The following is a 15375-nucleotide window of genomic DNA, read 5'->3' on the forward strand; positions in this document are numbered from 1 at the left end:
ATATATATATATATATATATATATTTCCTCTTCAAAATTGGTGTATAAATTTAATTTGATTTTAAAACTAAGAAACATTTTACCTATACATTGTACTTATAGTTTGTCAAAGGGCCACTATAAGTCAAATAAATTTTAAGTGTCTTGTCACACACTTAGTTTTAAAATCAGAGGCCAGCAAAAACTGTTGAAAAAAAAAAACATTTTTAAATGCTTGTTTTTTTAACCCACAACATTTTAAATAGTTGAAGACAACTTGCAATTTGTTATTTTAGCCATAAACTTGAAGTCAAATCACAACTTCTCGGGCCACATAAAATGAATGTGGCGGACCGGATCTGGCCCCCAGGCCTTGAGTTGGAAATAGGCATCTTATAGAGTCATTTGAAAATGTAAATACATAGTTCCCTGCAGGCAACATTAAATGATGTGGCGGGTCAGATCTGGCCCCCGGATCTCTGAGTTTGATACCTGTGGTCTAGTGGGATACAGGGCCACTCACAAATCTTGAAAATTCCTTAATTGCCTTAGCTGCTCGGTAGCAATTTATAAAATTAAGTCAAAAGTATAAACAATATATAATTGCTTCCCTGCTTTTAGCGTGTTTATAACTTAACCTTAAAGTGCATCTGCATATTTGCGGCCTTTAAAATAAAAAAATGGACACTCCTGATTTAAATGTAATACAGAACTTTTTTTTTTTTAGCTTTCAATTAAAGGTCGCACCCACCGCGCTGCTCTTTCTGTTTTACCAGGAAGGAGGTACAGTACTTTAATGTCCAACATGAACACAAGGAACGGTCTTTAACAGGACAGGGAACAAAAGGGCGTTGAAAGAAGTCTCCCAGTTTGAGGAAGCCGGAGCCCTACACGTTGATGCTGACCGAAATGCAGAACTTGTCCGCCAGGTAAGCGATCGTCTTTTGAAACGCAAAATGACTGTAAATAGGGCGGAAGTTTAAATGGGTCGAGTGGGAAAGTTCAGCCTTGGTAAACGCGAGCAGAAGCCGCTGCCTCACATTAGCCGCCATGGCGACCTTATGAAAGGCTGTAAACAAAACTCACTTTTCCTTTAGTGTCGTGTATCGAAAGTGCTTTGCTTGCTAATTAGTTTAATCGCGGTTGGATGAAGTGACACATGCTAGTCTAAACAAATGTAATTTTTGGATTGCCGAGACCAACAAGACACTTTTCGAGAACTAGAGCGAAAATGTGCCACGTCGTAACTTGACGTTTTTGTTCGGGCGTCATTCGTCTGGTTTCGTTTTCGCTCAACAACCGTCATTAAGCCAACCAACCTGATTACTAAGCGAATTACGTAGTCGAACAGTAAGTATCATGTTTTACCTTGTACCGTAGAATGTAAATTTGCCTGCTCGTACTTCGTCCTACCCGGAGCCTTTCATGGCAACTACTGTATAATTATGCGGCAAAGTATATTCAAAGAAGTGTATGTAAGTGGTAAATAAATGAACTGAATGAAACAAGGCACACTTTGGGACAGAATCGGTTAAATGTCTGCGTCAATGTTCTGGGATGTTTTTCTTGCATACTCCCTGGCTTCCTGCAATGCCCCAAAACATATAGCACATGTGGGGTTCATTGAAGTCTAAATTTCCCTTAGGTGTGAAAGTGTGTTTAAATTGTTCTTTCTTTTTTTGCCTGTCACTGGCTGGTGATCAGTCCAGATACAGAGCTGTCAAAAAATATACACCTCCTTACAGATTTCTGTGTGTTTTGCATATTAATCACTCGCGTAGGTTCATTTAATCACACTAATATTCATGTCACACAAAGACAACCAAAGGATATATAAAATGCAGTTGCTGGATCATGATTTTATTTACCAATGAGGGGAAAAATACAAACCCGACCAAAGAAATCTGACCCTATGTGAAATGGTAATTGCTCTTTGAACAGAATTGCGAGTTGTGACACCTTTAGTTGCAATTACTCCGTTTGGGATAGTAGTTGGTGATGTGTCTTTGAGACTGCAGTGGGAGAATTTTGGACCACTCTTTTATGTAGAATTGTTTCAACTTTGCCATATTCCAGCTTTTTCAAACATGAACTATCCATCTAAGGCATTTGAAATGAAGTCCAGACTTTGACATGACCCCTCTAAAATCTTAATTATTTTTTTTTTTTTTTTTAACATTTTCAGGTTGAATTGCTGATGTGTTTTGAATCGTTGCCCTGCTGCATGATCCAAAATCACTTGAGTTTGAGAGCACAAACTGATAGCTGGACGTTCCTCAGGATCTTCTGGTAAACCGGGGAATTAATTTTTCTGTCAATCACAGCAAATTGTGACAATGGTTAACTGGAGGTCCACAGCCTTGGAAATAATGTTGTAACCTTTCCCAGACCACTAGAGTTCAATCTTCTTTTGTATGATTTTTACAAGATAAAAGGTGGTGGTGGTGGTGAGGCAGTTATTTTTTCACATGGGGTCACATCGGTTTCTAACCCTCCCTCGTAAATGAAATCATCATTTAGAAACTGCATTTTATATATGCTCGGGTTGTCTCTATATAATGCTAAAAGTTTTGAATAAATGACGTTTTTGCAAGTGATGGATATGCAAAAACACAAATGAGGAAGGGGTCAAATAGTTTTTCACTGCATTGTACCTCTGACCCTAATTAGGACAAATGATAGATAATGGATGGTTCAATGTAATTTAAGGTTCTGAGTGTGACTAAAGAAAAACAGCAAGGCCCCTTCCAGAGAAAAAAGTCTCATGACTTAAAACAAGTATACATGCCCAACTGGTTTTTCCCGTCTACACTTGGTATTGTGATTTTTTTCTTCTTCTTCTTCTTCTTAACTGTCCACTTGTGTGGTTAGAAGTATGAAATCTTCCATTCATTTTCTATTGAGCTTATCCTGTTCAAATTGATTGGGTTTTGTTACCTATCCCAGCTTCCTTTGGGCAAAAAGTAGACAGCACCCTGGACTGGTCCCTTGTCAGTCGCAGGGAGAAAGAGCATAACATTGAGGTATAAAATCATTACTAGATGGGGACAGAGATGCAAGCAACTTGACATCTAATCTGGTGATGCAGCCATCTTGCCAAAAGGGGCCATCGGAGGAGGGTAGAGTCGGTGACACACTAGTGACAACAAGAGCATTCTTTGTTGGTCGTGTGTGGGAAAAGCTGAAGAACCGTGTGTGTGTGTGTGTGTGTGTGTGTGTGTGTGTGTGTGTGTGTGTGTGTGTGCAAGGAGTGTGAAGGGCAGGGCAGGAAAGATGTACAGAGGATCTGTTGTCCTTTACATTTGAATTTTGAAAGCGAAAATTCGCTTAGGAACCCAAGGAAATCATATTCCAGGTTCAAGATGTCCATGCCTTAAAATCTTAACTGTATAAAAGTAACATTTTAACATTCCGAGCAGTTTTACAAAAATACATTCAAACGTTTCTCTGCTCTAATACAAAATTAGCATCCTCTTTTACTCTATCCATCCAACCATTGCCTTAACTGCTGATCCTCATGAGGGTCGCGGGTGTGCTGGAGCTTATCCCAGCTATCTATGAGCAGTAGGCGGGGTACACCCCGAATTTGCCAGTCAATAGCAGGGCACATATAGCTCAACGACCATGCACATAATCACAAGCAAGGACACTTTAAAGCGTGCCCACAGACTTGATGCAACTTATCAAAATGGAGGGAAACACTGATGGAACTCTTATTGCATTTAACTAGTTTATTTAACAAGATGTCATTTAGATAAAAAAACAGCTAACGTCAGTTTGTTGTCCTAAAAAGCAAGCGACTTACACATCCCCCTAGTTATACAAGTGAGTTCATCAATGTTTCACTGATTTGTGCTTTTATGAAATTACAGTATATTAGGCTGTTAAAAAGAAAATTGAATCTTTAAAGAAAAAAAAAAAACAGCCCTAGTCTGTCGCGCCACTTGACCTGGCAAACCCCCCCATGCAAAAGTAATGTGCTACTTTTGAGATGAACTGAGCGATGTTGGAGTCCTGTGGGAAATTAAGCATGCTCACTTTGTGTGTTAGTGTTGCTCAGAAGCACAACCAAAAGCTTGTGATGAACATTGAACAATGATACCAGCAGGCCATTTTCCAAGACGGCCAGCAGCTCTTTGTTTTCAGGTTTTCTATTCAAAACCTATTTGCCACCCATGTAAATCCTTTAATTTAATTTAATTTTCATTGTAAATCTTTCATTCCACACACATACCATACTAAAGTGTACTTCAAGCCAGAGCATATCTTGGAACCACTTTTCATGGGGATAAAATGTTCGGATCGGGCTCGGTTGTTGTCACGGGTAAAAGTTAGGTAGTGTACGCAAATGTGCAAAGTGAAGCACATGATGTTACACATCAATCATTTATGTTGCGCATGCATGCCTGCGTACCAGTTATGTGCATCCCTGTAAATGACCTAATTCAGACACAGTAGTCTAGTCAGAGACTTATTCAAATCTGTCCTAACTGGCAAGTTTGTTCTTTATTTCTCCCTCCTGCACCGCCTGCTTTAACGAGCAGCTGCATTGTGCAGCGGGAGCCTCCTCTCATTTTGCATCATACGTAAGTCCTCTCGACTTGTACAGCCAATTACCTTGTCCACTTCCGGGTTTGTCGTCTTCAGTACCCTTGTAAGTTTACTACTGCGGCTAACTACCGCAGGTAACGTGGCTAGCATGTTATCATATGCTTCTTTCGCGGAGCAATTTATGTGATATCGCTTGAGGTAGGACGCGAGTAGTCTATGCAGCAAAAGTGTGGGTCAGGAAGGCAAACCAATCTAACAAACAAATGAATTATGAATTGAATGTGTTCAATCAGAAACAGTTCATGAATATGTTTATTTATGAGCAAAACCTGATACCGTGATATTTTTGCTCAAAGTTATTATACCGACTATTCTGATATCCTTCCATGCCTATGCTCCACGTTTCTATTTGTAGAGATGAAATTGAGTCAAAATGTAACAACCAGTTAAATTGATCTTGCCTGACTGTTTAGTGTAGCTACACTCCCAATCTGATTCTAGACTCATCCCCGCACCCTCCCCAATGTGAACTGCACGATCGGGATGAAGACGACCCTTCTATGAGTACTTTTGGCATCGCAGTCCGAGGGCTTCCTTCGGCCCTGTCATCCATGACGCAAGCTGCGGCCTCGGACTCCCGCTTCAAACCCAAATGGCGGGCGATCGCTGTGGCCACCCTGCTGGCTTTAGTGCTCATGTTGTACCTGCACCGCACGGGAGGGGACGGAGACGCCGCGGCCAGCCCTTCCTACCGCAACAGTTTGCAAATATATCATCGGGGTGACGGCCACGTGTTTTTGGACACTTCCAGACAAAGTTTGCTACGTTTATCTCAGCCGCAAAAAAGGGAAAAACCTTACAATGACACATACCCTCTCAGTCCCCCTGCGAAGACCAAAAACGGCATCAGGTACCGCATAGCAGTCATTGCAGACCTGGACACGGCGTCACAGAGCCCAAAGGACCAAACGTGGTTCAGCTACATGAAAAAGGGTCACCTGACCGTTTCAGAAAGTGCCGACGCACTGAATGTGGAATGGGACGAGGACCAGGAGACGATCACACTGAAGAGCCACCTCGCAGAGAAAGGACGAGGTCGAGTGACAGCTTACGCCAAAATCAACGTGTCCGCCGCTTTCAATAATACGATCTCTCGTCCAGGTATGGAGTTGTCGGAGCTGGTGGCGTTTAACGGGCACCTGTACAGCGTGGATGACCGCACGGGCGTGGTATACAGGATTGAGGGCAAGCGGGCGGTCCCCTGGGTTATACTGCCTGACGGCGATGGCTCTGTTTCCAAAGGTTAGACAACGTATTTCTGTCTTGTGCCAATTACTCACGTTTCTTCACTTTGTGTCTGGTGGGGGATTACTCTGTCCAATATCTTTGACTCCACTTACATATTTGCTTCTTGGCATTCATGAAGTCACTATTTGTTATTGATGGGAAAAGGAAGCCTCTTTTCATACTTTTCTACTCCTCCACACGGCACTCTTGCTTTAAACTTGCAGCGAAAATGTAATACAATTTCATCGCGGGTGCCTTTATCTTTGAACTAAGGTCACCATTTAGTGGAGTAAAAAAATAAAAAAAAGGAACAAGTGGTTCAGGCGGCTTCATTTCCACATCACTACTATTTGTATTTGTTTTATTTGTTGGTCGGGGTGTCACTTCAATATTCCACAAATATATACATATTGTCAGCCCTAATAGTATGGCCGCGGGGTCGTCGTATTTAGTCAAGTAAATTCACACTGGCTGTTTCCAATAGATTACATTCCTTATCCTGACTTGAGTGTACATGCGTATTGTTCATTTTTAGGCTTTAAGGCAGAGTGGCTTGCGGTGAAAGACGAGTGCTTATATGTTGGCGGTCTTGGAAAGGAGTGGACCACCACCACTGGGGAGGTGGTCAACCACCACCCAGAGTGGGTGAAAGTCGTCGGTTACTATGGTGATGTTGAGCATAAGAACTGGGTGCCCTACTACAACGCCCTGCGGAGCGCCGCGGGGATCAAACCACCAGGTTCCGACAGTTTTCTTTTTCGTCGGTCCGGTTCGACGTCTTCGTGACTCATTCACGCGTGCGTTCTTGTCCGCTGCAGGCTACCTTATCCATGAATCCGCTGCATGGAGTGAGCGACTTCAACGTTGGTTCTTCCTGCCTCGCCGCGCCAGTCACGAGCATTACGACGAGAACGCAGACGAGCGGCGCGCGACCAACGTAATGCTGTCCTGCCGGGCGGATTTTAGTGACATAACGATGAGCCGCGTTGGGCCTCTGAACCCCACACATGGCTTTTCCTCGTTTAAATTTGTTCCCGATACTGATGATCAGATTGTTCTGGCCCTGAAGTCCGAGGAGGATGCGGGCCAGATCGCCTCTTATATTACAGCATTCACGCTGGATGGCCGAGTGCTGATGCCTGAGACAAAGATCGGAGATGTTAAGTACGAAGGCCTGGAGTTTATTTGAATGACTAGGTCGCACCTTCATTTTAAAACAGGACCCGTTTAACTCTTATAATGAAAAATGAAAAGCCTGACTTAACAAATTGAAGCACACTGGTACGCTTTAATCATGGTTATCATAATTTAACACTTACAACATATGCAATTTGTCTCCTGTGAGGAAACTGCTGGTCAGACTCTCAGGGAAACCTAGTTAAAACCCGTATCATAAATGCGCACACTTGAATGTTCACGAATACTTGAAATGAATTGTCCTACTAATTTCTTTGTCTTCAAGCCTATTTTCATATTTATACTGATCAAATATTAATTTGTATTTCACGAAAGTCCTAATTAATCCATTAAGCAAATGAGCTATTTTATTTGAAAATGAGTCATTAATATATTTCTTTTGTATTTAAGCCAAACAACTGAATAAATTCATTCTCCTGAGTGTTTGGGCTTCCTTTTTTTAACCTCTGTAAACTAGAATTGTGGCTTTAATTAATTATTGCAGCAGTGTTTATTACAAATGAATCAATCATTGATATTTGCCGTTTATCAAATTGTACTTGTTGGCTCAATTTTGGCCATTCTCAAACTAAAACCCCCGAAATTATTGATGAATTCTGATTGAGTTTTACAATTTGGGGTAAAATCTGTTTCATATACTGATTTTTGTTTTAGTATATTATTGAGGCCTTCTGAAATAAGCGTTGGCTGAAACAACACTGACGGAATGAAAGGATTGACCTGATTTTACTAAATACTCCGTTGACCATGGAAAAGCACAGTGCTTTCTCTATTGGCAATACAGATTAATAATTTAGTATTACAGGATAACATAACCCAATACATGATGAAAATTTCAACGGTTAAGGTTTGAACACTTTGCAAACCTTTTTTTCTTATGCAGGACAAGGAGCAAAAATTTAAAAAATCTATCTTTAAAATTACAAAACATTTTGGCCGCAAACAACATCAGAGGGAATTGGCCCAAGTCCGTCAAATATTTAAGCTGTGTAGCAAATTACTACACAATTTTATTGTGCTGAAATTTAAAAAACACGTTACACCTCTACATGCGTAACTTAGAAGTCAGCAAAAATGTATTACACATTTCCATAGAGCTTGGTAGGCAAATGCAATTTCCATAGCAGAAGGTTGCTGCTATTAAATAACATTCAACACAAAATTTCTCAAGCAAGAGATTAAAGGCTCATTCCCATGGCAATGACATCTGGAGGCAGACCACCCATTTTGAGGGGTTGGAAGGAGCTACTTTTGGTATAGAAGTCAAGCATCCTCCGGTCACTGTGTCTCAGTTCACAGAATACGCCTCTGGAACCTGGGGGGGGTTCAAAAAAAAAAAAAACGTCCTTAAAAGGAGACTTTTAATGCGGCCGTATGACATACTCCCAACATTTTGCAGAAAGACGTCCCAGTAATTTGACTTACCGCAGCTCCTGATTGTGGACAACAGCTGTCCAATCATACGTTTCGCCGGAGAGGGGTCGGCGACCCTCGGCAGCACTTGACCGGTGATTAACGACGGGAAGTCCTCAAATACGCGGTCACTTGTGTCCCTCTGGAGGTAAGAGTTAAAGCAGCGGCGTTTGCAATTCATCTGGATCTTCCGTTATTTGGATTTATTAACTCCAAAATGTCACCTGAACGGAGGCCGCAGCCGCTTTGGCGTCTGTAAGTGCCATCATGTAGCCGCACGGTCCGACGTCATCCTCCAGGACAAGTGCACACTGAGGGCTTGGAGGGACTTCACCTGTTGACAGCCTGTAACGGACACACGTTCCAGTCTTGATAGAAGCCGGTTTGGAGCCATATCCTGCTTGAAATAGGATGCTCCACAATCTAGCCCAGTAGGCACATGAACGTAAAGATTGGCTTCATTTAGTTAAGAGATGCCTTGAGAAATGTGTTGAATTCTTTCCTTGACCCCTCTTAACTCAAGAAATCTCAAATCACCTTTTCCGACCATTCTTCAGGTCTGTTCCAGCAAACGTATTCGACGTAAATAACGGCACTCTATTACAGCTTTTAAAACATTTATGACACCATTTAACATATTTTAAAATGATAAAATAGTTTTTGTCTGCCCCTTTCACCTGCAATGCACCCGTGTCAATTCCATTCGCGTGCTAGCAGTGCTTTGAAATGCGAGTCATCCGCTTTACGGGTGTACTGTATTTTGTTTACTAATCTTTATTAAAGCACTGCACATAATTTACACTCGGGAAATGAAAAGGAAAAAAAAACTCTCGTCTCATTTCCTGTGTGACACATCTTTTGCAGCTCTGACAATCAGTGTAAGACCTTGTAATCGTACTGCTTGTCACAATAGATCACCAGCGTAGATGGCTGAACAAAGACATTGGTTGTAGAAAAGTATTTTTGGATTAATAAAGTGAAATTGAATAATTTCCTGCAACACACCTCAGTTGGGTAGCTAATCACTGACCTAATAGGACATTTAGAGAATTACATTTCAGCAGTCTTAAGATTTTTTTTTTAGCATATTAAAGATCAAGTCTTGATATTAAAAGGCAAAACTTGAACCCAAGCTAGAATAAGACTGTGATGTGTGCTTTACTTGACAGGTAGACTCCACCCATTAAAAAAAAAAAAAAAAAATCAGGATCTCATTCATTCTATGGTGGATTCAATATTTACTGTATATATGCAGTGTGTTTTCAAAAAGAAGGATTATTGCTGGTAACCAAGCCTGAGGCTTTCTGCTTTAAACAAGACTCCTTACTCTACCTTACTTTCTCACACAAAAAAAGTCATGAAGTCATATCAACTTACATATCGCTAAGAAGAGGAGTCTCCGTCACGTTGGAGGCCACTGTAATCTGTGTCTCTTGTTGCATCTTCCCAAAAATTGTCTGGACGTCCATCTAGTGAAGGCAAAAAAAAGCAAAGAAAAAATGTTGAGTTGCTTTGCAATTTACTTCCATGGGTCCTAAATTGAGGTCTTTGATGGTAAAGGGAGCAATGTTGTCAAGTTTGATAGATATCGGGCGTTCCAATTTTTGCCCTAAATCGCACTAGTTTAAAAGGACGGCGACATTTTGGGAACGGATGTGACGTCAAGTCGTTTACAGGGCCATTCCTTGCCAGATCGTTGTTGCCGTTGCGTCTTTGCTCCAGCAGCATCCAGGACCTTTCTGTGAGCTCGTATTAGCTTGCTTTAATAAAACCAGTCCAATCAAAATACGATTAGATGCCATTTTTCCGGATAAAACTTATATTTTATTTTCCTTCGGAGCTCAGGAGGTACCCTTTAAAGAGATGAAATAACCTCACCTTATCTTCTGCACAGTAGGGCCGTATGCAGTACACTGACGTCTTGGGCAAATATTTGAACAGATCTCTGTTTCCATGGCCTGGCAGCATTCTCTGCGAGGGTATAAACAATGTGTAAAGTCATAAACAATTCAGCACTAAGGTCAGCAGCAGTGGCCTGTGTAGGGAACGTTTTCAATTGCCTGTAAATGACGTAAGAATGCAGCAAAGCACTTTTTTCTATTAGACAAGAAAAATCAAACAGCTCTCATTTCATCACAAGATGACACCAAAGAAATAACAAGCCTGAGCACAAAACAGGTATTGTTTCAGAGGATAGGTTCGTCTAAAATAGATCAGCAAAACACCGGAGCGCTTGCTGGGTACATTTACCGTCACGTTCACAAATATTTCCTGCAGAGGTCAGTCTATAACGAACCTTGCTGTGAACCACGTTACCTGAGCAACTGTGATGTCATTTTCAATGAACAGCGTGTGGCAAAATGGCAACCCCCCGAGACGGATAAAAACGGCTGGATTGTTCTGCTTAATTCCTATGCCACAAATGCAATATTAACATGATACCTTGTTCAAACTCGTAGGGGAAGATCTAACATATTATTGTGAGGACATTTTTTTTTAATAATTGACTTCCACTTTAAATCGGGTAAGGCCAAGGTATCAAATACAGTCTCCCGCTGTGTGCTAACTACTAAGCTGGCATCTGCCTCTGTATTACAAATACATCATTCAAATGAAAGACTATCTTTCCATACATCACCCTCAGGTGACAGCAAGCCAGTGAGTTCACCTGAAATTCTCCAGAGAGGCCTCCTCTGAATCCCCACGGTTCAGGATCAGCACTCATTAGCTGGGCCGATGGTTTGCTAAGCCCTCCTGTGGCGAACAAATATTCATGTAAACTTTATATACTCACTTCGTCCCGACAAGGTGCGCCATGTAAATGATCAAAAAGTATAATTTCGAAGAATCAAGCTACATTATTTCTTGTGAGCCAACTTATAAATTCTGAAGGGGATCTAAGAATGATTTCCCTTCCACAAACGTTTCAGTCAAGGTTAGCTCCAATGTCTTTGCCATGCATTCAATGTATGAGAGAGAAAAAGTACAAAAAAAAAAAAAAAATGTGGCCTAGAAAGATAATGCCGTCAAAATACAGCTTGGAAACATTTGCATGTTTGGAGTTAAATGACGGTGGCAATTTAGTGCTTTTCTCACCCAGTGATTTGATGTAGGCTTGTGCCAGATTGACGCCGCTCTTTATGTCACAGATGTAGTTGTAGAGGTCATACAGAATTCTGCGGTTGGGCGCGTTGGATAAGCGGTTGAACATCCGCACCACCGCTTCGCACATATCGTCGAACTGCCGCGCTCTCAGACACCACTCAGCAGTCTGGAAACACAACAGTATGTGATACGCTTAACTCGGAGTCAGATGGGGTCAGGTGGAACCGCTAAAGTGAGAATCGAGGCCCCGCTCAAATGGCTTTTGAGTGACAGTTGCGCTCAAGAGCGCCAGGTTTCCTAGTTGGTGATGTGTACGGTCTGCTTGAAGCGATTGCCATGGTTCAGGCCATACATGGTTCACGGATTGCTCGGTGAAATGAAATGTGTGAGTTCTAGTGAACGCTATTTGCAGTGGGACAAGGAGCAGTCCTGTCAAGCAGAAGAGGACAGAAACCCACCCGGATCATCTGTAGGAAGATTTCGGCAACTTGAGGTGATACTGGTCCTTGGTCACCACGTTTACTTAAAAAAGTATGCTATATCGTACAAGAGTTGTGTCAATTTTATTGCCGTATGTTTATTTGATGCGCACTAACTTCAAAAATAAATACATCAAATACGACATGGGTGCCTTAACAATATTTCGTTTTGAGTGTTTTCTTTCCGATTAACTTGACTTGTCCTTGCGACTCCTTTACCTCATATTGTTGCCATCACATTAACTAGCTATCAACATCAACGTACCGCCATTTAAGAATCATATTCAATCGCTGATTAAGGACGCTAAGAAACCCCCATTGTATCATATGGCACAAGTCTAATAATTGTTAATGTTACTATTAATGTTTAATAAAAAAAAAACAACGCTTCAAAAAAATGCTGCCACAAAATTTGAAAACTGCCCCTCAAATTGAGTCAATGACTCAGAGCCTTTATATATATGCATGCATGACAGAAATCAGAGAAGCGTAACGCATATTGAGTTTCACTTGGTGCATTTGTGTACCCTCCCTGACTTTTACTCACGACAACAACCTGAGTTGAATTTTTTTTTCTCCTGAAAAGTGGCTCCGAGATGCGCCGTGGCTTGACCCACACTTAAATGCGGTGCAAATTTTACCGCTCATGTCCTCAGCTAGCGGAGTGAACAGGTGCGCTTGAGGCAGGATCGAAAATTCTTCAGCCATCCATTATTTGACAAGTATGAAAAGAGCATGTGAATATACGTAACTTATGGCTATCAAACAAGCTAATTGAGATGAAATAGCTAAAGGCCCTCTTGCTCAGTGGTGAGACAAACTGCACAAACAACACAGGCTCTGTCTCATAGTTTCCTTCTCATCTTTCATGATGCTAAGCATGTGCATCCCATGTCTTCCTATTCGGACTATATTTGTTTACTGAAGCAGCTTGGATGGGGCTGCGTAACATTATTGTGAAGAAGATCATTTATGTTGTCACAGTTGATGGAGAATTTACCTCTGACTTCCTTGGACTAATTAAACTGGACATAACAGATGGACTTATGAAACCTTTTGAGGACGCGGGCTTGAATAATATAACATGGCTTAGTGTATACAGACAGTGTGCTTCATGTGGAAACGGCACTGAGAATTACGCTTTTATGAAAGGGGATGTAACAAACACTACGTCTTTATGTCCACCACTGTATGTATGTAGTTTGTGGTCTAAAAAAAACAACTTGTTAGTCGCAAATGTTACGATTATAGTTAATCATTTGGTAATACTGTGAATGTTCTTGGCCCGGGTATATTACATACTGCGTGTGCATGGAAAACAAACATACGTAAATCTGACCTGGTCTGTCTTGAAAGCAGCAGCTTGACATTGGCTTTTGAGCCAATTCAGCTCATGCAGCATGGTCTTTGCCGTGGAGCCATGTTCATAGGGAAGGTAAAAGAGGTCGGACAGCAGCTTCAGGTCATCTAGGGTCAGAGGCTCGGCTGTGTAAAGCGGGTTCTCTCCTGGTCCGGGTACATACATAGAGTGTTCTCCCAGGTCTGTCTGCATGGGCTCCTCTTCAGAGGACCCCTTCTTTAAGCAAGCTGAAAGACAGCGTCATGGACATTTTCACAAATTTCTTCTCAGTATTTGCTTGTGTTGCTCTGCAATATGCATTATAAATGTTTGAACTATTTACTTACCGTATGTCTGTCCTACACATCCGTGTTAAAGTATATCTTTGTGCCCAGATGATCAAAATATGCCGCATGTCACAAAATTGACCGTGGGCTTTTTGCAAAGATATAAACTGCAGAAGCTACTTGTTTTACAAGATTTACTTAAATTTTTCTCGATATTAGTCCACCCCGCCCCCATCAACAAGCAAATTCAAATCCGAAGTGAACTTTGTTTACCTGTAGGCTGATCTGTGCACAGAAACTCTTCTAGCCAGTCAGTGAGAGCCAGCGTTAGAGCTTTGTGGGGGCTATAGAAGGGGTCCTGCTCTTCGTCGCCTCATATTGGACACACAAGAGACAGGATAACAATGCGTCAAATCTCCTATCTAACTACATCCCAGCAAAACAGGAGAGCTCACCCATTTCCACATCCCTGGGTGTTCCATCAGCAGAAGCTTTGCACCATGTAGCCAAGGTATGGATTGCCACAAAGTTTGGATAGAACTCACAGTTAGGATTAGTGAGCACACCTCTCAATTTGGGGATCAGCTCAGTTGGACGGTCCTGAACAGAGAAAATCAATATTCTCTACATTGTGTGTGTATTATTGTGTGTGTAGTCAGAAATTCAGAGGTAGTTGAAATATGAAAACGGTAAGAAAAGTGCAAACTGTTGGAGAACATGATGAATTTTGGATTTGTAGGATAGTAAGATTGCCGAAAATTATTGGCGAGGTGAAATCGATGAGCTGAACATATAGAATCTCAAATGGGAATACATTTTCGAATTCCCTAATATGGATGAATGGTGATTTTGAGGGTGAAAAATGTTGAATTACGAGAATGCTGTTAAGTTAGAAATGAGAAAAGCCTGGGAAGATTGAATTTTTGAAACATGTTGACGTTGCTAAGACAAAATTGACTTACAAAATATAGTGATAGTAGAATAATAATGAATGCAGAACACGTGCGAATGATTTCAGCATTTACACAATTTACCTTATAGGGTCCCATGAAAATTCTTTGTGGGTCATAATCATTGGCATGTATATTGTCCCAAATGACTGGCGCCCTCTTGAGGACGGAGGTCACCTCTTCTATGGATTCCACCGAGATTTTATGGGATACTACCTTTGGACCTAAGACCAAAGTGCACTTGTTTAAGGTTGTTTACCTTTTGGGTTAATGGAGGAAAAAAAAAGATGAAAGACAAAGACAGAGGGGGTACTTCTGATTAAACAGTATAACAGCTTTTTGGTGGGTAGTTTACGACATGATTCACAGCCCGCTATAATCGACAAAGTGTTTGCCTTCTTCCTGTTTTCTTATTCCTTGGCATGTTTGTCACACTTATTGTAAAATTTTCTCATCACCAAACAAATGTAAAAATTAGGCAAAGGCAAAATGCAGTTTTAAAATGGATTTTATTATTAAGGTAGAGAAACAATCCGAACCTTTGGATCGTGGCATTTTGAGATCTTTTGATTGGGTTAGTTTTGTCGGACACATTCTTTTTAAGTGATTCCAGGTCTGGAGGTAACTGGTCTTGAGTGAAATATCTGGGGCAGATCCTTTTTTTTTAAATGAGTGCTTTGATTTGTTTCCCCTCCTTAAAAAAATCAAATCACCATTTAAAACTGCATTTTAAAGTTCTGATCTTGACTTTGAAGGTTTTAAACATTAAAGAAAGGCAACCATACCTG

General features: G+C 41.2%; 2 protein-coding genes across 6 annotated transcripts in view; one reads left to right on the forward strand and one right to left on the reverse strand.

Annotated features, from left to right (window-relative positions):
• Positions 1-739: 739 nt before the first annotated feature.
• On the forward strand, positions 740-7435 carry cant1b (calcium activated nucleotidase 1b). 5 transcript variants are annotated; one of them, XM_088419279.1, is made up of 6 exons: positions 767-908; positions 2165-2268; positions 5032-5625; positions 5692-5832; positions 6353-6556; positions 6636-7435. In XM_088419279.1, the coding sequence occupies exons 3-6, from the start codon at positions 5091-5093 to the stop codon at positions 7004-7006; spliced, it is 1251 nt and encodes a 416-aa protein (XP_088275405.1). In that variant the 5' UTR covers positions 767-908; positions 2165-2268; positions 5032-5090; the 3' UTR covers positions 7007-7435. The 5 variants fall into 5 exon arrangements, with proteins under 5 accessions (XP_088275404.1, XP_088275405.1, XP_088275407.1 ...); XM_088419281.1 differs by lacking the exon at positions 767-908 and adding an exon at positions 1010-1329; XM_088419278.1 differs by lacking the exon at positions 2165-2268 and having other exon boundaries at positions 740-908.
• Positions 7436-7989: 554 nt separating this feature from the next.
• ogal (O-GlcNAcase like) overlaps positions 7990-15375 on the reverse strand; it is a 23001-nt gene continuing 15615 nt past the window's right edge. Inside the window, exons 16-27 of the mRNA XM_088419170.1 lie at positions 15373-15375; positions 14672-14811; positions 14093-14237; positions 13911-14009; positions 13351-13598; positions 11524-11698; positions 11096-11181; positions 10306-10398; positions 9805-9896; positions 8652-8772; positions 8440-8569; positions 7990-8329 (exon numbers count right to left, since the gene is read on the reverse strand). The exon at positions 15373-15375 is cut by the window's right edge and continues 96 nt beyond it. Of these exons, the coding sequence (XP_088275296.1) occupies positions 8193-8329; positions 8440-8569; positions 8652-8772; positions 9805-9896; positions 10306-10398; positions 11096-11181; positions 11524-11698; positions 13351-13598; positions 13911-14009; positions 14093-14237; positions 14672-14811; positions 15373-15375 (1469 nt within the window). The 3' untranslated portion in view covers positions 7990-8192. The remainder of the gene's footprint in view (positions 8330-8439; positions 8570-8651; positions 8773-9804; positions 9897-10305; positions 10399-11095; positions 11182-11523; positions 11699-13350; positions 13599-13910; positions 14010-14092; positions 14238-14671; positions 14812-15372) is intronic.

Source organism: Hippichthys cyanospilos, chromosome 7 (genome assembly GCF_059441005.1).
Source record: "Hippichthys cyanospilos isolate Australia breed blue-spotted pipefish chromosome 7, RoL_Hcya_1.0, whole genome shotgun sequence".
NCBI lineage: Eukaryota > Metazoa > Chordata > Actinopteri > Syngnathiformes > Syngnathidae > Hippichthys > Hippichthys cyanospilos.